The sequence below is a fragment of the Aphelocoma coerulescens genome, chromosome 9, assembly GCF_041296385.1.
Source record: "Aphelocoma coerulescens isolate FSJ_1873_10779 chromosome 9, UR_Acoe_1.0, whole genome shotgun sequence".
NCBI lineage: Eukaryota > Metazoa > Chordata > Aves > Passeriformes > Corvidae > Aphelocoma > Aphelocoma coerulescens.
The window spans coordinates 7,010,683-7,033,708 of record NC_091023.1 but is presented as its reverse complement, the minus strand read 5'-3'; the positions used below and the strand labels follow the sequence as shown (position 1 = coordinate 7,033,708).

Sequence of the window (23,026 nt, the reverse complement as noted above, 5' to 3'; positions counted from 1 at the left end):
TTAAAAGTTGAGCACCTACAATCTGGACCACTTTATGTATAAGAAATTGCTTGTGCAGTCTTCATCCAACATTTTCCCTGTTTTAAACAATGACAAAAGTCACTCTGCCACTAACAATAACAGTTCCCTAATATCTCAAATTGCAAGCTGTAGTCTATGAAAAATAAAACTTCATGTGAACAGAGCAGGACCAAAGACAAGCATGGATATGTCATGGAGAAATACACAGCCACACACAGGCAAACTATTTCAGCACTGTCCACACTGCCACTTTAATCCTTCTGAAGTTAAACCTCAAAAATGCATACTCTGCTCCCAGTCTGAAGCCAAAGCCCCACTGCCAAAACCATCTCTTGGCCAGCTTTCAGCAAGGACAATGAAAAGTCTGAAGTACATCTCATGGCCTCTGTGCAGGAGCGAAGCTTCATCGTTTACATGTGCATTTCACACAGTAAAGCTTAAAAATGCATTCCACAATCCTATTTATTTTTTACCATCATGTCAGACAAGAGGAACATTTGTGTTTCCCTTCAACAGTATGAAAACCAGGATGTTTGTGGTAGACTAAAACTAACTGGTTACATTCTGACATCTCAAGAAGCTGGATTTCATATGCCTAAGAATTAATGAAACAAATTATTTAAAACTCTCTGGACTCCACTTTTTGCAAAATCTATTTAACACACGTTTCATGACATTTGTTATTTCACAAAACATTCCATAGCTGACAAAGAAGGAGATGACTTTGTGAGGCCATTCAACACAGAGAAGGCTGAGCTTCATGAAAGGAGTAAGAAGAATGTGTCTTTACAAACACACCACATGAATCTGCTTGTAGGTAGGGCCAGGAACTTAATACATAGGGAAGTAACAGAAGAAACTATCTGTTCTAAAAAATGTTACTAATTGGCACCGACTGTTGCTCAGCCAAGGCTGTGTTAAAATCCTGAACTCAGAGAAAAAGAACAAAGACTTAACAGAATTATGAACAGTGTTTTGTTACATATAAGAAAAAAAAAGGGGAGGGGTGCATAGTAGAGGGGGACATTAGTAAACGATTCGGGAAGTCTGTACCTTCCGAGTTCCTCGGCCAATGGGGGAAGGAAGAGGGTGATGTGGATGGGAAATTAGGATAAAGAGGGGCTGCGTCCCCCAACAGTTTCAGAGACCCCATGAGAAATGCCCCATGGCCTCTCCCTTTATTTCAGTGAAACTACAGGACTCCTCTGTCTCCTTTTTGGACAGAAACCTTTGCCGCTATGAATTCTTCCACACATTCATTACTCCAAGCCTCGCAAGTCGACCTTCACCGCGCTGTTAGCACATCCCTGACGCCGCAGGGCCCGTCTTTAATAACAGCAGGAAGCCGAAAGTTTGGGACGTCACCTTCAGTAAGTAAAGGAGGCGACTCTGCCGCTGTGCAGCAGCGCTGGGGGAGGCCCAGCCGCGCGGTGGGGGCGGCGGAGCGGTGCCAGCCCCGAGCCGGCCCCGCTGAGCGGGGAAGCAGCGCCTGCCAACCGCCGGCAGCTCCCGCTTGTCCTGCGGTAAGGACGGAAGGACTGACTGACGCACGGACGGGAGGAGCCGGCCGGATCCCGCCGGGAGTCGGGGAGCGGCTGCGGGCGCGGAGGGGAGCGGAGCGGAGCGGGCACTGCGGGCAGCGGGTAGGCCTCGAACCCCCGGCCGGGGCTATCGGGCTCGCCACGCCACGTACTCGATAAACGCATATCCACGACCATATATATACATACATATATATACACACACACGCATACACACATAGACGTATGTATGCGTGTGTGTGTATGTGTATTTAAAACAGAGAGCTTTTTTCCCTTCTCCCCCCGCCGTTCCCGAACACCTCCCCAAGAGCAGTGAGAGTTAAAGAGGACAACAGCGTATACGGTTACTTTTTTTTTTTTTTTTTTTTTTTTTCAATCCATCTGGCTTTCACCGCGTAACTTACTCGTCTTTCTCCCCGGCTTTAAGAGGGTGCAACAGCTGCTGTTTGATTTTATAAACAATCCGTGATGTTTGTTTTCTTTAAGCTTTGCAGCAATATAATCAACGTGAGCATGGATTTTCCAGGTATGATTTGCTACTGAAATCTAGTTCCACTGTGTGGTTGTACCAGTGAACTGCCTTCGTGCCTTTAGCTTCAGAAATGCGAATTTTAGCATTTAGCTTATCTATGATAACCTAATTAGCGTTTGGATGATCTAAAAGACCTTTAAGAAGTCCAGAGATGCCTGCGGGGAACACTGAGGACACAACAGATGACAGTCCTGTCAAAGGGGAATTTGAGCTTGTGCCTTTTAAAATAATTTAATGAGACAAATCGTATTTCATAGCAGTGATGATTTCTAAGGACTTAATTAATACAATGTTTCAGTTGGTACTGCTGCACCTGGAGCAGATGAGGGTGGCCAGGTGAAGCTGTTAAACCCCCACCTGCCTGCCCTGGCCACAGCAGGTGCCCTGAAGGAGAACTGCCTCTCTCTCATGAGCCAACTTCATACCTGTATCTTTTCCCATCACATTGTTGATTTAGTGCAATTACCACTCAAATAGTTGTGTAGATGTCACTCTGCTCACCAAGCACTGTGCATTTTTCTGAACAATAACTAGCAGAAGCTAAGAAATTAGCCATACAGCTTCACAAAGTATAGTGGAGAATTTCAAAAACGTAAGAAATGTCATCCAGCCCAGTGATCGGGCACAGGCAGTGAGAGGGAAGATGTGATTTAGGGACACTCACCTGTCCCTTAGCTTCCCCTGGTGTTCCTGCCACCAGCCACAACTGCTTCCTTAGGGACACCATATGTATTTGAATCCTCTCAGGTGCACTTTTGCTTCTTGTAAAATTTCTTGTTGCTTCCACTGGCTGCCCTCTAAATCTGATATTGCAGGGAGAAGTTTTGCATTCAATTTAATCAGTGCCTTCATCATTCTGCAAAACTCACCTGTAGCTTCCCCCAGGCTCCTCCTCTCCGAACCAAACAGTCCAAGCCAATTGGTTTTGCCTCTCCTGGATAGTGGTAGCTCCATTCACTTGGCCTTTTGAACTGTCCTTCTGAGCTGAGACCAGAACTGCTCATGGCAGCCAAGATCTGGTCCCATCCAGGATTTCTGTAGTGCTGAAGCAATACCCTGCGTGATGGGCTTGGTTCTTTCCCTCATAATGCCCAGCATTTTGTTGCCTTTTTGGTCCGCCATTGGAAAAAACAGGAAATGCCAAGTTTTGTAGCTGGTAAGACTGTATGGTTATTAATGTATATTTTAGTTGTCATAAGAATGTATAAACATTTAGGTGATAGTTGCAATGTGGCTGCAGTTACCATTTCACTGTAGTTGTTTCAGAATCTCACTTTTTTTCTTTGATAACTAGAAAATCCTGCATAGGTAAGATGCTCTTACAGAGAAAGAAAAACATTTTGGACAATAGGGAGGCACATACCTGCTTGTATAAATTCTGAATTCTTTGATTATACAAGATGAAGCAAGTGGAGTTCTAAAGTGATCATTCAATTAAAACATAAAGATAAGCAGTGTGAACTCTTGAGCCTAGGAACCATTTACTTAAACTGCTCCATTGCTATGCAAAATCATCGGTCTTATTAGGAAAATTCATAGATTAGTACAAGAAATGCACATGACGCTTTGCATTTTGATGGCTTAAAAATTTAACTGCAAATAGCCTTCTGACTCCTAAATACACTACACTTTAGGGCTCCTGGACACTACTGAATGGGTGCAGGAATGTTGATTTAAAGAGCAGATTTATGTATTCGTTACTGACCTCAGCTGTTGAGTTGGAATTGTTGCCTCTGGCAGTAACTTATAGATGAAGTTTCAGAGGAAACTGAGACCTATCCTGCACTTTACAAACTGAGCAGTTCCATATATTGCAGAATTCCTTCTCGCTTCCTGGAGGTGGTCAAGTAAACCTTGAAGCATAGAAAGACAGCTTTCTTAGGCATGATTTAATTTCTTTTTCTTTACTTTGCTAGAAGACGTGTTTTGTGTAGCTGTAGAGCCAGTGAGATGTTCACAATGGCAAATAGCTATCCCTTTTTTGAAACCCAAAAGTAAGCAGTGGGATTTTGGATGCTGATGCTTTAACTTCGGTCTTGCTGTGCGTTCTGGAAATCCTTACGCCCTGGTTGCTATATATAATTATTTTGCATCTGAGTGTGCTGCAGTAGTACTTCTAGGGGTTTCATTAGCTTGCTGCCTTTTAAAACCAGCTTTATAAGAGCAGATTTTTGTGATTGAATGTGTTTTCTTTACCACTTAAATTTATCTTCCATTTGTGTGCAAGTTCTGAGATTTGCCTTAGGATATGCTAAGTATGTTTTGCTAGTTGAAAGAAAATTACAGAGATGTTGATAGACAAAAAATCACTCTGAATGGCTTCACAACAGGAACTCTTGAAGTTTTAGCAAGAGTTTGTTTTGACAGACAGGTTGGTGCTTTCACTAAATCAGCAGTTTGTTTGCTTAAAAAATAGGCTCCCAGAGTTACAGTTCTGTGTGAATCCTCTTTTTCTGCAAATCAATATATTGTTCATTGTGGATGACTGACTCATACATGCAAACAGAAGGATGACTACTGGCTTTACTTAGAATAGTTTGGACAACTGTAGAAGAAGAAAAAGCTTATTTATTAGTGCGATATGGGCACAAAGAATAGGAAGGGAGTTGAGTGTCAGATGTTGAGTGGTCACTAGCAATTATTGGAGAAGTAATCATAAGGGTAGGAAATACAGATACCAGGAGATGCCTGTATTCTATTGAGCTTGTGGAAATGCTGCAAAACTGTGCAAGGAGTGCTGCTGTGTAAGGCCAGTGAGATCCTGCATCATGTGAGGTGTCGGCCAGTCTGGCCCTTTTTTACTTGTTTTCTGCGTGGTTCTGGGTTAGTGTAGTATCATTGGCCTTATAACCAGCTGAAACTGCTACAGAGCTCCATGTCTAATTATTGTCAAGTGTTTTAGGAGCAGTTAGAATGTAATTAATGCCTTTTTTACAAAATGGGATTATTTCATTATTTTCCCTAAGAATCCAGAAAAAAAAAACATTAAGGACATTATGCTGTGATTGTCTTTACATGTTTACTGTTTAAGGACAGCAGAACATCTGAAATAGCCTCAGAATATTTAGTAAATGCACAAATAGTGTTGTTAAAAATACGGGATTTTTCTGTTGATGTGCATGAATGATGGTTTGTGAATTTCATGTTGCCAAATTGTTATATTCCTTGTTGCTGTTCAGGCAATGGGCAGCCTGTAAGCATTATTATTTTGCAGGATGATTAAGGATATTAATAAAATATAATATTCTTAAGAATACTAAGAAAAATATATCATATAGGATATTATTGTGGGAGTATCTCAGTGGGTAATTTATTGTCTGGACTGTGGGACCAGACACTCTTGTGCCCCACTGTGTAATTCTAGCTATAAACTTGCAGCAATTGACAGGCTTAAGAAAATGTGTTGTTGAGTTGAATTCACAGGCACTGTTTTGTGTGTGTTGAGAATACAAACTTTTTAAGCTTGTGCTAAGGAATAATTCTGCTCAAATTTTTCAGAGTTCAAAATTTTTGAAGGCAATGCCATGTTCATTATTAACTAGAGATTCAATATTTGCATGTATTTCAGACTGCATGAGTCCTATGCTCAATTTATTATTTATATTTTTTGTGCTTTGTCAGTGTGTAGTTTTTGTGGTGAATCATCTTCTTTAGTGCCTTTCAACTGCCTATTCTCTGTAGCAGAAAGAGTTGGGATTGGAAGCTGAAAACAAAGAACTAGATTTTATTCAGAAGAAAAAACTCATTACAAGTAAATGGAACTGTAGATCATATTTAGGTTGATTTTAGATATTTAACTGATAGAGAGGCTTTGTTGGTTCTTCTGTGAAAGGAAATTTCCCCACTGATGCAGCCTGAAATAAAGGAATGGCAAGAGTGAAGTATTGTGCTGTGATTTGAAGGATTATAATCTGAGAGGAAGAGACACTTCTGCTGAGGCTGCTTTCTCTGTTAGCCACCAGGGCGCTTGGAATTCAGGCCACAGGCAGTTTTCTTCGAGGTAACTTGTTCACAGATAACTTTTTGTTTAGCTGGGAAAATTGGTGCCTGGACAGAGAGGAAGAAGAAAAAGTGAGCACCCCCAAATTAAGCAGGTCTCTCTTAGGCAAAAGAACCCTGTGCGTTGTTAAAGGCAGTATTTGGTGTGCTTTGAGCCATCTTCAGTGTTACATGTGAAAAAGCCCAGATGATTTTTATAGGGCTGTATAAATTGCTGTTCTAGTGAATACTGCACTGAGCTTGTAGGGCATCAGATCTTGGGGTTTCTTTTCTTCTTTGAAGCTGCAATGGGACTTATGTTCTCTGACTAAAAGTCTGGTGTGGGGATTGGCAGAAGCAACTTCATAGTTCTGATATGCTGAATCTGATAGAAAATCATGTATCCTGTCATGGCTCCCAATGAAAGTCAAATAAATGGGGTGCATCTGAATCACTGGAATTTAATAATAATATGACTCACCACATGGCCCTGAAAAAGCTGTTTTAGAGGGGTAGAGCATCATATTGGGCTGTGTGTAATATATATGTGCTCCTTGCAAATTCTTTTTTGGCTGGAGTGAGTAACTTTTTGATGAGTAAATAAAATACTGCCCCAGATGATACAGTTTTCATTTTTCCTCACCCAGGTATAGTATGTTCATTATTAAAGTGAAGGTGGGGATATACAGGTAAATATTTGTCACTGTTGTGGAGGATTGGGTTTTGATGACAGCAGATGCTGGTAAATTACTGACTGGAGTAACTTCTCTTATGCAGCAAGGAGAAACTCTCATATCCAATCGTATTTTTAAGGGATATTTGTGTACTGTGGTTTGCTATGATTTGGGTCAGCTACTGAATGTAGTTCTATTTCCTGACTTTGAAGATCTGTCTCACAACTATAATATTCTTAGTGTCACTTGGCATAACTCAGCTGGGCTTGGTGCATCTACATGAATTTATATGAGGTAATGATGTGGCCCAGTAAAAGAATGGAATTGGGCAGCTTTGAACTTGCTCAAATCTAAATTTCATCTAAATTAATCTAGATTCACCCTCACAGGAGGAGATAACACTTTAATCCTGTTCTAGGATTTGGTTTATTTCTTCTTTTTGCAGAAATTTTCCCGTAAGGGTGAGTGCCTCATAGCATGCACGTATCAGTGTCTTGTTCTCCAGTTTACTAATTTAACAGCTCATGAATCAGACTGTGCTGCTCAGCACTCCATGCTGCTGCTGATAATTAATCAGATATGGCTCTAATTACTGACTTTCAGCAGAACTTAACTGTGGTCATCTGTAACGTCATCTGTTATTGACATATTGTAGGAATATAGGCACCAGAAAAAGAACTTGCAGGAATTTTCTAGCGAAAATCATAATGATTTCTCCATCATTAAACCTTTTTTTATATAGCTTAAGTGTGGCCTACTCATTTGGAGGTGACTGCCCTTTTCTGTATTGCCACACGATGTCCCCTGTTGTTGGAAGCTTCCCAAACTGCAGACTGGCATTTCTAGGAAGACACTGCTTGGCCAGGGCTGCTGGTACACAGGCCCAGAGCAGGGCACAGAGACTCTGTGTCCAGTGTTTGATTTCTCAAGAGACCTTAGCTGAAAAATCAGTTAACTCTCTTTTTTTTTCTGTTATTTTGAGTGGTCTAATGATTTAAAACCCCTTACGTAATTAATACCAGCTGAGATAGCAACTGAATCAGAAAGTTTTGTTTCAAATAGTAAAAGTTGTCCTAGATCTGTTGAATAGGTGTAAGGTGCACTATAACTGGGGATAGTAAAAATGAAAGCACTGATTCTTGTTTTTTAAATATATATATATATAGGGTGTTTGTGAGTTTATAGATGTATAATATCTTGTGAAATGTTTTTTCATTACATGTTTATTTACTATTAGTACAATATTGGTTTGTTGTGGGGTTTTTCTGTTTTCTTTTTTCTTTTTTTTTCTTTTCTTTTTTGCTGTTGTTGGTTTGATTTTTGAGTTTCCATTATCAGTACTGTCAAGTTACCACTAAAAATTACAGGTTGTAATCTTTCCCTGGAGTTTCCAGGGTATAAATGAGTAAGAGCTGTGATCAAACTGTCCAACACCTTTGTTTCAGGCGAGAAATAGAGTAATCTATAGAAGTAAAAGCAAAGCAAAAGAAAGCATTCAGTTGAGAAGGCAAATAAAAGAACAGCTATGGAAATATAAAATGCACTTCATCAGAACAGGAGAGAGCACAGGAGAGCTGTGAAGCAGCAGATGAGAGAGCTTCCATTCAGATGCTGATGTTTTGCTCAGTCTCAAGGCAGAAACACCTTTCCCCATACAATGGAGATACCTTTACAGAATTGCTGATACGGAACAAAAGAATATTTTTTGTTCGTTCTGAATAAAGAACCTGTAGATTTTGGATACAGTTTTCACGAATGAGTTTTGGTTTCTACGCAGGGACAGTAAACGAGAGGAGAGAGTAGAGTGCTGTGAAAGGAGCTTCCTACAGCTGCTCCCATCATAGACCATAAAACTGTTGCTAACTTTGAATGTGTCTACAGCTTTTCTCCCCAATATATCTCCCCAGGTATGATGGATGGTATGAAAAATGAGGAAAGTAAAATAAAAACATTATAAAACAATCGTTATATTCTGTACTAGATGCTGAAGGTAAAGATAGCAATTAGTGCTTCATAGAATTTTCTCAGTAAAAAGTTTCTAAGTCACAAATGATAATATTAACACTTGTTGCTTGGTGCACTGAGTGCTGTTCAATGGTACAGTCCCAGTCTTCAGGTTGTAAATCCTCCATAGATGAACTGATAGTGTTGGCAGGTATAAAATATCAATATGACATTGATTTAACCATTATTATTAATTTTTCTAAGTCAGAGAAGGGGGGGGTGGGAAGGGACTATAAGAACTGGGAACAGTAAGAGGTAGGCTCTGAGCTACAGGGCTTTGGTGCAGTGCAGATGGAGAATGAGATTTGGCTAATCAGAGCACACAATCTCTACTGGGTTTGTCTGTTGTCCCAAGACTGAGTTCTGAAGTTTGGGATGCAAGTATCTTCTGCAGGAAGACTGTTCCATTTGATGGAGAGGGCTGGAGTCCAGGGGAACGGAGGAGAGTGGTTGTATGATACATAGCTGTGAGCAATGTAGAGATTTCAAATTCTAGGAAAAGACTTTGGATTTGCAGACGTTTATGTGGGACACAGTTGTTTTTATCATGCCAGTTATATTCTGGATTAGTTTTAAAAAGACTTATGCAAGTAAATAGCTCCAAGCACAGTGGATTTAAACTGATTTCTGCTACATTTTTAGTAGATGACTGATAGTTTAAATTATATAAAGGTTGCTTGTAAACACGCCTGCAAGGCTCCTAACAGCATTGCTCCCTACCCATTCATCCTGTCCACAGCTTTTTAATGGCCCTGGGGTTTTCCTGAAGCAGCTGTACTTCCTCCTCCCTGCTGTTCCCTGTTGTTGGTCCACTGTCTATTGCTCTGCAGTCCAGCTAAGGAACCACACAGGCAAATGCTGATAATCTAGCTGGAAGTATTTGCCAGCTGGCTGACCCCCAGCTGCTGCCTGCCCAGCTCTAAGGAAGTTGGACCTGTAGGATTGGGTGTTGCATGTGAGGTTTTGTCACGTGTTATGAAGGTTCATTGTAAGAAGTTACTTAAAAAAAAATAAAATCTGCTTTTGTAGCAGGCCTACAGGTCCCAACGTTATCAATGGACAGGAAGACAGAACAAAACCTCGTTCTCCAATAAAAGCAGGTTAAAAATAAAAAAACATGTTAAAATCTGTCCGGTTTTAATACTAGTAAGAATAGGAATTTCTAGAAGTATGGTCTAGCCATGTCTGTGTGTGGGGAAACAGAATGTATTGGTGCTCTCCTAATACCCAAGAACAGCTGTGTTCCTGAGCAGGCAGTTGCTGAATGCTGTGACACAACTGATCTCTGCATACTTCACTGGTGCTCCAGGAACACCCAGTTCTGGAAACGGTGCTCCCTTTAGTTCAGGAACAAAGGGCAGACTGCTCTTTCTCAACTTGCTTTTATTTTAATTTCTTTTCTTCAGGGAGGAGTTGTAATGTTTTGCTGTCAGAATGAAGAGCAGGATCCCTGTCATCCTTCTGGCCTGTGGCTCCTTTAACCCCACCACCAACATGCACATGCGTTTATTTGAGCTGGCCAGAGACCACCTGCACCAAACAGGTCAGTGAGGGGGTGTGAGCATCACACACACAAAGGGGTGTGCTGGGAAAAGCAAGAAAGAGTTCTAATATTCACTTAGATAAGCTCTTACTTTACAGCTGGGTTAATTTTAATATTCTTTACTGATATTAATGTAAAGCTTTCATGGTGTATTCAATACAGGAAGTCTGGCATTACTGCAGTGTATGAGCAAGTATAATGAGTGTTCATGCAAAGAGAATAAAAGTTGTATCAGCAGTTTTAGGATCCTATTCATGGCACTGGCTGAACCTTGTGAAATAATATGGTTAATAATTTTGAAACTTAGGAAAATCATTTATGCTCCAATTTCATGCTTTTATGATGCAATGTGTTTTAATATGAAGAAGAGTTCCAGGTAGCAGTTTTGACAGGTGGGGGAAACTGGAGAAAAGATGAAACATTAATTATTCATTATCTGTCTTCACTAAGAGGCACTTTATCTATCCTAGAAAAAGATCAGAAAAGTGAGATGTCATGAGGCTAAAATGTTTTGGCAACAAAAGAGCAACGTGGGTAACATCAGGAATTTAAGAAAGAATTAGAAATGCTACTGGAAAGCCTGGAACTCTAAGCTTGATCAGTTCCTTAGTTGTTCAGGGATTTATTTTTTATTTTCTTCATCTGGCAGCTAAAACATGCACTTATGTTTCTGGAAGTGGTTGGGAGGGAATCATTGTTTATTGGAATCTGACAGAGAAGTTCCTGGGGAGGTAGTTCAGTAGGAGCCTGAATAGCAAATAATAGTAAAAGGAATTTAACTGTCAAATTGAGCAGGGGCAAAGAACCTGGTAACCCACTGATACCATTGTGCTACATACTCTGAATATACAGTGAGAATAGTTTGACTGTCATGAGGAGGAATTACAGAGCTGGCTCTGAGGGCAGCCTCTACAAGTTTCCATTGTCCTATAACTAAAATTATTTTGTTGCTCCTGCAGGACTGGAAATAAAGGGTTGAAAAGAGATTTTAATCTACTTTTTTCATTGTAGTTTTATAACTGATTCTGCTACCTGGGTAAGCAAAGAGTAGAAAGATAATATGAGACCAACTGGTAATTCTGTTTAAGTCATAAATTATTGCCCAGTAACATTTCTTTGCCTTGAAAGAAGGACTGAACTGGGAAATGAATTATTATTCTGTCTGAATCAATTGGATGTCTGGCCTGCTCCAGGGTCAGTATAGAAAGACTCCACCCCTTACTCAGGGCAGTTTGCTTAAAGTCTAGTTAAAATGATATTAATAATGAAATTTTGGGAAGTTGAAATGTAAGTTGTGCATTATATTACACCTAATGTCAATGCCTAGTTCTGGGTAGGGTGTGATTTGCCTTTCAGCTTCTTATTTTAGTTTGTGAAGCCTTACAAGTGCAAGTGCTTTATGCATTAAAGAATCCTTCTTTGGTGTCTGGGTTGTCTGTAGCATTGTCTTTGCACTTTCTGAATGCTTAACCCAGGATGGCTGCAAAGCAAGAACCCTCAGTGTGTTTGCAGAAGCTTTACCCATGCCAAGCAGAGGTGGCTTTATCTGAAGTAACTCTGATTTCTCTGAAGTGCAGATATATGTGTTTGTATGGGTGGATACACAAATCCCATATATGGCCCTTCCTGCGACAGGGAAGATAGTTTCTCAAGCAGAAGGGGTTGGCAACATGCTATAAAAATGACTGATTCTGGATGCCTGTTTTATAGCAGAACCATTCCTACCCAGGAAATTAATTGGTCATTCTCTCATGATTTTAGCCCTGTTTCTACTTCTGAGGTTACACAGGGAAAGAGGGGAGAAATTGGAGCTTATTTGCTGAGAAGAAGCAGTAGCTGCAGCCTGGGAGCTGATGGAGGGGCTGGAGAACAGTGGCTATACAAGACTTGTCTGACTTGAGGTAGCAGTCAGTGATTCCCTTCTCAGAACAGTGCATTTTGGAGCTGACATCCACCCTGGATGCCTGAAATGAGCGAGGAATTAATTAGTGTGAGGGGCATATTTCCTAGGCTTGAGAATGGCTTCATTCTGCTGCTACTTCACTAGTGATGCTCCATCACAAATCAGGCTGAAATGATGAGTTGAGCAATAGCTTGGCTGGAGTTCACTCCAGTCACCAACCCTGGAAGTGTTCCAAAGATGTGTGGATGTGGCACTTGGGGACATGTTTTAGTGCTGGGTTACTGGTTGGACTCAGTGATCTTACAGAGCTTTACCAACCTTAACAATTCTAGGATTCTGTGACTTCAGAGTCAGGTTTCACTGTCGTGAATGTCGTGACTATCCCTGATGTGCATCCTGACTGACATCTCCAGTAATTCTGTCTGCCAGCTTTTTGTACATCACTTCAGTTTCAAATGCTGCCTAATCTTATTTTTCATACATCCCTATTTTAAGTAAGACATTTTATTGGGTTTCTACTACTTTAAGTGCAGTTTCATTGTCACATATCAAGTAATTCATCCTTTTTCTGTTAATATCAGCCAATAAATCTTGTCATGCTGCCTTTTAAATACAGCACACATAGCTGTGTGTGCCTGAATGACTCAAATCATTCTCTTTATCTGGATTTTCTGTCTACTCATGTGAATTTGGCACTTTACACATCCTCACACATAGCTAAAATTTTCTGAGATTCAATCCTTGTTTTAAAAATTTTTTAAAGTTTTTTGAACCTTGCGGTGACTGTGGCAGATGCCTTTACAGTTTGCTAATACCTCTCAGGTGCTTTTACTTCCCTCTGACTGTATTCCTCATTTGACCATAAAGACCAAAGAAATAGTACTAGAATCAATCTATCTTAGATATTTTTAATCTTGTTTCCCAAGTGCTTCCAGAGGATATTTACATCACCAAGTTTCCAGGTAAGACCAAAAAGGATAGAGGGCAAAGGAGGAGGGTGTGAAAGACAAGATGTTTCTATCTGTGGCAAGACAAATGCAAGGGGAAGGTGAAGGATAATGAGTTATTATCTTATGAAAACTGGGGGAAAATGTGACACTGTTAATGGGTTGTGTCAAATGCAGTTCTGGTCAGCAGAGCTGAGAAGGAATAATTATGCATAATACTTGTTTAGCTGCATGTTGGGAAAGGAATGAAATCAAGCAGCACTCAGGCACTAGGTCTAGGTTGCACTAGGTTGCTGCTGCTCTGGACATGGTGCAAGGAAGAGCACTGAGGTTATTCCTGTTCACTGGGTAGGGTAACACCAGAAAGCTGCAGAGCTTCTGTTGCGTATTTTCCTATGACGCTGAGAGGAAAATGAGTAGTGGGGGAGACTTAAATGTATGGAGGTGTTTGATTTATTTGGTTTTCTGTAGTGGTTACTTATTTCTATTATTTACCTCTGGTATAATTTCTCCCAGTGAATTCCAGACTTACTACCAGAAGAAATTAATCTTTAGAAGCCCCACCAAAATACACAAACAACTGTGTATGAAATTGGCATTTGATAAATTTGCTTTAGTATTAGTAAGCTAATTAAGCATTACAATTTGTGTTAGTGTTTGTGACAATTTTCAGTGACACCTTTATAACATAAAACTAAATACCTATTTTCCATAATAATCTACTTTAACATGTTTGAGGGACAGTCTTTGTTTCACTACTTTCGTTATATTTAGTTTCCTAAACACTAACCAGTTCTCCTAAACAGTCCTTAGAGAATATAAGTTCATAGCAAGAGGAACTTCTTTCCTGCTTTTGGTAGGTATATTTTGAAAAGCAAAGCCACTTAAGGGCCTGGAGGATTTTTCAACATATTTAGAACAAACAATAATAACATACTTCATGATGAAAACAAATAGAATTCCAGAGAAATAGAATTTGAAGATAATTCTGGACCAAGGAAGGTTTGAAGCAATCTGTAATAATTTATGGGGGAGAGAAGAGAGTTGCAGTGGACATTCAGAAAAGCCCAAGGAGACAGAATTTAATGATTTCCTCTTCACATGCCTGCCAAAATTGGGGGACATATTTAAATTGATGAACTTTTAAATTACTGAATAGAAAACAAGTTATTTAGAGTCAGTAATAAAATTATTTCCTATATTTTGACAGCTAAAGATTGTATTTTTATGTGGAAGGCTCTCATGTGCATCCTGTGTGCATAGTGCTGGGTTACTCAGCTGTGAATCTTCTCAAACCATTTCTGTGTTTGACTGTCTGAAGGTGTTACCAACCTTGATTTTTCTCTTCCAGTTGGTTTCTTTTCTGCTTTGGAGCAAGCTGATGCAGCATCAGAAACTCTTACGTCATCCCATTTATGCAGCTCTAGGCCAGACTAGAGACTGAAATCTTTTCATCTCACAAGGATATAGCAGACTCATATCATTCTTGGCTAGCATGGTCTCATAGAAATACGATTTTTCATTTAATATATTCAGTTGAGATATAAGGGAACAACTTATATCTGTAGAAACTTAAAGAAACTGAAATGTGGAAACTAAAGTCATAGCATAGGAGAAACCTTTTAATAAGGTTAACGTAGTAGTGAATTCAATCTGCAGTTTCCTTCCCTTTAAACAAGAAATGAATTCAAACTGTAATTTCTTTCCCTTTAAATGACAATTTGTTATAGCACTGTATAATACCAGAGTATGAGAGAATAATTGTTGTTCATAAATCAAGTGAAATTATTTCCAGTTTCAGATCAAGAGATGGACTTAATTATATACACATCTTTGCATGTTTCTGGAAAATTTTATCTTGCTCATTTTGCCTGTAATGAGAATATTTTAAAATAGAGGATGGTTTGAACTGCCATCTTAAGAGGATGTAAATCTCATTGACTCTTAATGCTGGTTTTTTTAAGTCCGATTTTATGAAGTTCTTTTGAAAATTTTATTACTTCAAAATAAATGTGACATTACTGGACTGTCATGTTAGAATATTAAATTGTCATGTGCCAGTATCAGAAATATCAGGAATATTATTTTCCTTACAAAGCAATAAAGGTAGCATGCTGAATTGAAGTTTCTTTGTTAAAATAATTGAATTAGAAAAAAGGAAGAGGATTTTTTTTACTTTTGAGTATCATATTTATCATAGTTATTTAATTGCATGTGTTACATTGGAAATAATTTTGTTCATTTCTGTTCAGTTGAAACACTCTTTCTCTCCTTTCAATTTCTTGAGGGTTGCAGCTTATTGTGGTGCTTAATTTTTGTTTCCTGGTTTGAGGCCAGAACTGCAAAATCTAACAAGAGTCTGTTGTGTTAATGATTACATTATGTTACAGGGGTAGAAAACTAGGGGCATATTTTCAAATGTATTTAACATGATCAGCCAGACAGAAAGGCATTTAGTGGCTGGTAGGCTGATGTTTGGAGCACAGTGCTCTAAGTCTCATTTTAGACTCCATTAGCCCCATCACTGTGCTTGAATCTTCTGATTTGTCTGAATCACATTAATCACAGCTGCATTACACACAGTAATATGTTGTAATTCTTGCTTTAACACAAAGAAGAGGCACAGTGATTCTGATAAATAACAATGATCAGATCTTTAAGAACAAAGTAGTGGTCAATTAAGTCATTCGTTGCTCTGGCTGTATCAAAGCTGTACTAACTGGATATGAAACTTAATTATATCTAACAATTTTGATAGTTTGCAACATAAATTATGACTATGGCTACCTGGTTTAAAATTGTCTGTTTACCCAGATTTCCATTTTGGGTCATGTGTTAGCATAAACATGATAGTAATTGTGAGCAGTTCACAGGGGAAGAAAATGTTTGCATTTTAATTTTGTAATTGCTGGGAATGGATTAAAAACAATACCAAATCAAGTTGTTCATAGCATAAACTTTGAAGTTAACCATGGAAGTTATCCTTTGAAGAGATTGGGCTAGGTGAGCTCCTAAGGCCCTGTCCACCCTAAATTTTCAAGATTCTGTGAAGAGGACGTAATTTTCTTTTTTTCTTTTCTTTTTTTCTCAAAGGAAGATACCAGGTGATTGAAGGCATAATGTCTCCTGTCAATGATAACTATGGGAAGAAAGGCTTGGTTTCAGCAAGGCACCGGGTAGCAATGGCTAAACTGGCACTGGAGACATCTGACTGGATCCGGGTGGATCCTTGGGAGAGTGAGCAGGAGACATGGACAGAGACAGTAAAAGTATTAAGGTGATTACGTTATCTTTTTCCTGTCCTTATGAAATTACTGACTGCCAGAAATCTGCCAGGCTGCCATGTCAATACACAGAACTTGCTCCTCTAAAACATGCAAACAAGTCAGGATTCCCCACCAGGAATCTTTCATTTGCTTTCCCCAGACCTATGTAATAACCACAGTACTGCACAAGTGTCCTTCAAGTAGTTGGATGCATGTGGAAAGCCTCTGAAAAATTATGGCCACTGCTGGGTTCTGCAGGAAAAGTTCTTGGCTCTCATGTTACCTTTCTTGGGTTTAAGTGTCTAAGCAGGTAATAGAGAGATTGTAATCAGAAAGTAAGAGCGTTTATAAATTCTTGGTTCTTCAAGAGTATCTCTGTTCCAGATTAGCTATGTTAGCAGTATTATGCCTCCAGGTTTATCTGTTCACACATCCCTGTATAGTTTTTTATTAACTAATGGTAAGTTAAACCCAGGCCCATAACTGCTGATGTTTTCTTCTAAGTCTCAAGTTTGCTGTGGTTCTGTGCTGGGAGGAGAAATTAAACAAGTTGTCCAAAACCTGATGCAAGGACCCTGAAACCTGTCTTTTCCATATGGTAATAAATGCATTATGGAGCATAATAATTTATTATGGAGGGTATGAAAACACAAACTTCTTGTGTTAACTGCTCTTTGGAAAAGGTGCTACAGAAGGTAACAGATACCATTAAACTGAAAGACTTCATGGAAGTCTACAGACAATGTGCTGTAAGAGCTATCACTGATTCTTCATTTTTCTAGCTTACTTTCTAAGTGGAAACAGGTGTTCAGAGCTCTAAATTGTGCCTTCCAACAGCTTCCCTAAAAGCTCTTGTGGCTCTGTGTGAAAGCAATTAAAAGCCAGACCTGTTACTTTACAAAAGCATCCATAAGAATTCACTACAGACTTAACAAGACAACTGGTGGAGCCTTTTAGATCCGCTTTTATTTGCTTCACTGAGGGAACACAGACACCCACTTGCTCCTTTTGCTCCTTTTGCCCCTTCCCTCTAGGCAGCAGAACAGGATCAGGCTGGGAGGTTTTCTATCTTTGCAGAAAACTGTTCTTTCTCTAGTCATAACTGTATGTCCCAGTGTGAGAAGTCACCAAGTACTGTCCTACAGTATTGGCTGGGTATGGGGCTTTTGTCCTAAACTTCAATTCAGTCAAACTGTTTTCCTCCAGAGAAGCAGTCCCAAATCTTACAGATCAGGTGATCCTACTTGGATCTTGCACAGCTCCAACTGAAGTGAGTACTGCTTGCAAGATGGGGTTTGTAAGATATAAATCCACTTCAGAGTTCTTTAGGACAAGAGGTCTAGTAAATAAAACCTGTATGTGTAATTTTCTGCTCATGCAAAGTAGTATGAATGTGGTATGAACAGCTAAACTTCCCATTTGCCTAGAAAGTGAACCTCTAGTTTTATTAGTAAATTCACAAAATGTTAAAATGGCTGCTTGTTAAGGAGAGAAATGAGCTTACATCTTTTTTTGTCCACAAATGTTGACCTGTATTAATGAGCTGAATCAGTGCCATAATCTAATGCTGAGCCTTATCCCTTGAATGGGGAAGCAGGGTTCTGATGAATGTAGGTGTTTGTGCTCTATGTTGTATTTTAAGTGCCACAGGTGAAAAAATAAGAGCAAAAAGAACTGGCTTTAGGGGATCCTTACTAAGTATAAACAGGCAATGATTTATTGTAGAGTTGTTCTTCACATGCTTTCAAAGTTAATCTATAGGTTCTTCCCTCCTCAAAAAACCAAGGACTAACTGCTGCCTTCATTATAAGCTCCCTCAGGTAGGAAACTTCAGTACCTATAGAAAGAGATTTTCCTATTGCATGGCAGAGGTAGAAATCATTATTGTACCTAAATGTCTCTTCTTATCAGTATTTTGAGTTGTACACTTAACTGCACTAGAACATTTTGTCCTGAAACACATGAATGGCCTTTTCCTACAGTACTTGTTTTAACTGAGTGCGATAAAAATGTCACATTTCATCAAAATCTCTGGATTTTGCAGAGGATCCCAAGTAGCTGTGACATAAAAGAATCTTAAGAAGCAAAGCTCATATCCCGCTTATGGCAGTGCTATTAAATGAGTATGGAAATCCTGGAGACTATCCCCAGGCCTTTTTTAGAGAGGAGGCAACGTAATAGAGCTGTTATTCACTTACCTCCTGTTTGTGAGTATTCTTCCTAGACAAGGAAACAGTATCATCAATAAGCAAGACTGCATTCATTGCTCTTGTGGATTTGATTGGCATGCAGCTATACTACAGAGCAGTTAAAAATTGGCAAAGATCTGCATTACCCAGCTTTTGTTGAGTTGTGCTTGTGCTTGAGTTCTATAGTTACTCAAAGCTCCATACACCATTCAGAAAACACTTAAGAAGCTGGCAGATGGGTTTGTCCTTTTTGGTATCTCTAAAGTAATGTAACCACCCCACCCCTCCAGCCCTTGAACTGCTGAGCAGACCTGGGGCAGCTCAGATTTTGCAGTGTTTGTAACGTTAGTCCTGCAGTGAGCTCTTTGCCAAGCGTTCTTATTTTTGACTCATGGCCCGAGAATGTCAGACCACGACACACAGTCAGTGTACTTGACTATACATAGCAGCAGCCTGTTTACAGCAAGACAGGATTAAAATTAGAAGTGTGGGAAGGTGCAGACCAAGCTATTGGTACCTGCTCTCTACTGCCACATGTCCCTCACCTCTTGGCTGTGCAGTTTCTTTGGCCAATGGCTGAGCATCAGAAATCACTGGAGGTTGCTTTGCAGCCTGTCTGGGTGTAGTTTCTTTACACATGTGCAACTTACTCCTGTAGCTAAAGTATTTGCATGATTTGAAGAGTGTACTTTTAAATCCCTAACCTGTAAATTCCTTCTGTACAGCAGACATTCAAAAGGTCAGCTAGGGCTTTGTACGTGCACTGAATTCAGACTGTTCCTTGGAACTCAGAATCTTTGCATTGCTGCAGTTGTGTAAGAGCTGATGGTCGCTGTAGCTCTGTATGTGCTACACAGAAATTGGACACAGACTTGATTCTGTGTCTGCTTGTCCTGTCAAACCAGGAGCTTGTTTCCTGAAACAATTTTGGCTTGTGCGGATATGAACAATGCTTAAGCCTGGCTCGGGATGGTGCAAAGCAGGGACTATTCTAAACAAGCAAGGCTGTGCTGATTTGGAAGGAAAAGGTGACTGCCATGAGGGAGCAATACCAGTATTTCAGGGGAGCACCAGGGATCGGGAGCAATGAAAAAATAAAGTAGCAGAAACCTGGAAAAACTGAAAAAGGGATCCTTGCCTGCCTTCCTGGATCTGAATTCAGTGAAAATACAAACACAGAAGACGTGAAAAATCTTAGGAGAATTTTTAGTTTCTTGGAATTGTGATTCTTTTAATTAAAATGAATGGGAATACAGCAGGGTAAAAACTCGGGGAACATATTTTTATGGAGAAGAGGAGAAGAGAGGACAAGAATGGCTTCTACTCAAAACAGAGCACACGTTATAAAAACACTATCATGAGGGGTTGTATTTAGTCAAGAAATTACAGCTAGTGATTGAAGTGAGATTTAGTCCTGTTTTAGGCAAAAAACCTCCACTATGCTTTAAATGTAGTAGCTGCCAAAATTGCCATAGAATTTCAAAAAGGATTTACAAACCAGGATGCCATTAAGGAGATTGCTTGTCAATTCCACAAAATGTAACTACATTGATACTAATCTCATGACAGAACAAATGTGCCAAATTCTTAACAAATGGTATTCAAATCCAACGTGCATAAAAGTAGACCCTGTTCTTGAATGGGAAAGTGCCAGGTAATCGCTTTGTTGCATCTCTGAGAGGATTACCTCACACAGAAGCCTTTATTTTAAATGCAGGCACCATTATAATGAATCGCTCAGAGTGTTCCAATCCAAGGAGTTCATGAGAAACAAACATCCCACAGAAAGGTCTACGGGAGAGTCCCTTTCTTGCCAGCAACCAGGTTGGTTCATGACTGTAAACATGATGCTGTGTTTAGCATTAAAAACTGTACAGCTTTACCAGATCAGCAGTGAAAAAACTGAACATAGTAGCTGGTGAGTTTTGAGAGTTGGAGCTGCCTGCCAAGACCAAGCCATGCCAAATGCCAATGTAACTGCTGGGGCAGTTGTTTTGTAGTAACTCCCACACAGATAGGAGACCTTGGAGTTGTATGAATTCTTGGTTTTATAAGCATCTCTTTAGCTATGTCAGAGATGTATGTTGTGGTCCGGCTTGTTCTGCAAAGCATGAAATATATGAATAAAAAATATGAAAAATACAGGGATTACTTAGAATTCTACTTCTAGTATTAGACAGTGGACAAAGTGTATGGATACTGCAGCTGTGATGCTGACATGTTGATGTTTGCTGCCTTTCTGGCCAGAAAAGCTCCTGTTGGCAGTAGAAGCATGGCAGGCTCTGGAAATGATGTCAGTTTTCAGTTTTCTATCTAATCATATTCCCTAGTCCTATGACTGGCTAGGATGCTGCTGGATTTTTGATAACGCTGCCTTTTTCCTATAGTATTATAGCATCTCTTGGACATGAATAATACATTTCAGTTGTTCCTGGTTGTTGATGAGTTGTACCTTTACAGTTGGTAGAGGAAAGAAGTTACGCTTTTCGTGCATCACCACTGGAACATTTCTTACTTTCTGAATGTCTCCTTTTAGATGTTTGTGGAAGACTTTCAGATGTGCTAACCATCAAATAAGTGTAAAGGGAAGGCAATACCTCCATCCTTCCCCTTCATTTCACAGGAATACAAGGCTGTGAAAATACCTGGTCAATGTTTGTGCAGTGCTCAGATGGAATAATGATGAGTGCTACAGAAGAAGTTTGAGGAAAGAGTTCTGTGCTGCAGCTTAGGCAGTGAACAGCAAATAAGAAATAGAGAAAATAAAGAACAGCAGGGCAGGATGGGGTGGAGTAGCCAGGTTCAACCAAGTCTAATCTTTGTGCTAAAGTATTTCTCTTTATTTGCTTTTTCCCCCTTTTGGATTGCTTGAGTGGAGTAAAAATTCTCCTTTAACTGTGTAGAGATAATATTCAATATGCCTTGAGTGATGAAGTAGGTGATAAAGTAAGTAATTGTGACCAGACACATAAAAACCTAAACTGAATTTTCTTGCAACCTTCTGCAAAAAAGCCTGGAGTAAAGGTAGATGCTTTTAAAAATAAATTTAAAAAAAAAATTTAAAACTGACAAGTTCAAACCAATTTTAAGTATAAACTTCCTAGAAGACTGAAAAAGGATAAGACATCTGTTATTTCCTTTTGTCTTTCCAGTTCTACCAGAATTAAAGCTGCTCTGTGGGGCTGATTTTCTGCAGACATTTAAGACACCCAATCTCTGGAAGGAAGAAGACATCAAAGAAATAGTGGAAAAGTTTGGTTTGGTGTGTATTAGCCGGGCTGGCTCTGATCCATCTCAGTATATCCAGGAATCAGACCTTTTAATGAAATTTCAGCACAATATTTTTCTAGTGAAAGAGTGGATTCAGAATGAAATCAGTGCAACACAGATACGCTCTGCCTTGTGCAGAGGACTGAGTGTGAAATATCTCATACCAGACTCTGTTATTGCCTACATTGCACACCACAATATCTACACAGAAGAGAGCGAGCGCAAGAATGAAGGGGACTTCCTTCAACCTCTCAAGCTGCATAACACAACAATAAATCCTCTGAGTGACTGATTTCTGCAGTGTGTGCCAAGTCAGACCAGGAGTTTTTTCCTGTAAATTTCTTGAGAAAGTTGTTTCTTATTAATAATGAAGGGAAAGTCCAAAATTTCTTGAAATCATGCGGTGTTTTAAATCCATGAATGTGTGTGGTAGTGCTCAAGAAAGTTGGGATGCTCAGCTGCATAGCTTAAAATATACAAAGAAAAGCTTCCTTGTGAAAATAAAAGAAAGGAGATCTTTACAATAAATATTCTTAAGACTTCAATACTTTCAATAAGTCAATAAATATGACTTAAGGGTCAAACACAGCACTTTCCTGACTTGTAATTCTGTAATCCTTACTGTTCTAAAACAGCAAAATACAATGAATCATAACTTGAGAGAGAGAGCGATATGTTTAAATATACATTACTTCTAAAATTTGACCTTATAAGATCCTGAATAACTTTTTTGATTTTTGGCAATTTGGCCAAGAGCTGGAAATAAATCTTCTTTCATGCAAGTACTTAAAAATGCACGTGCTACTTATGCTGCTTCTAAGCCTCCGGGTTTTCAAATGACAGACAGTCCTCATCCCCATATTTAAAGTAGGTTTCTTTTCTTCTCTGATCCAGAGTCTTCTATAAGAGCAAGCAACTGCCAAAGCCCCAGAGTAGATAATATATCCAATAGGGACTTCAGCTTTACCATGTGAAAACATCTGAGACACTCAGTATTTGAGCTCTAATGTTAGCAGGAAAAATCCGTGCTCTTCTATGCTGGTTGCCTGTTGTGCTGGTTCAGTGTATCTCATTTCTGACAGAAGTCACTTTCAAAGAATATGAAGTGCTACCTCTGTGTTTCAAAGTTTCTTAACTGAAAGCATTCATTCAGTAGTG

General features: G+C 39.4%; 1 protein-coding gene across 13 annotated transcripts; it reads left to right on the top strand.

Annotated features, from left to right (window-relative positions):
* Positions 1-1,151: 1,151 nt before the first annotated feature.
* On the top strand, positions 1,152-22,895 carry NMNAT3 (nicotinamide nucleotide adenylyltransferase 3). Of its 13 annotated transcripts, XM_069024479.1 has the most exons (6): positions 1,403-1,664; positions 2,049-2,088; positions 10,157-10,293; positions 16,237-16,420; positions 20,316-20,422; positions 21,751-22,605. In XM_069024479.1, exons 3-6 carry the CDS (start codon positions 10,185-10,187, stop codon positions 22,158-22,160), a joined length of 810 nt encoding a protein of 269 aa, XP_068880580.1. In that variant the 5' UTR covers positions 1,403-1,664; positions 2,049-2,088; positions 10,157-10,184; the 3' UTR covers positions 22,161-22,605. The 13 variants fall into 13 exon arrangements, with proteins under 13 accessions (XP_068880583.1, XP_068880589.1, XP_068880591.1 ...); XM_069024482.1 differs by lacking the exons at positions 1,403-1,664; positions 2,049-2,088 and adding an exon at positions 1,152-1,391; XM_069024488.1 differs by lacking the exon at positions 10,157-10,293 and having other exon boundaries at positions 1,398-1,664; positions 21,751-22,895.
* Positions 22,896-23,026: the final 131 nt, after the last annotated feature.

Bases quoted from the DNA above. Each gene is read 5' to 3' on its own strand.
- NMNAT3 (XM_069024482.1), top strand. From the start codon at position 10,185: ATGAAGAGCAGGATCCCTGTCATCCTTCTGGCCTGTGGCTCCTTTAAC. The intron at 10,294-16,236 runs GTCAGTGAGGGG...TTTTTCTCAAAG, and splicing joins AGACCACCTGCACCAAACAG to GAAGATACCAGGTGATTGAA. The intron at 16,421-20,315 runs GTGATTACGTTA...TTTTAAATGCAG, and splicing joins GAGACAGTAAAAGTATTAAG to GCACCATTATAATGAATCGC.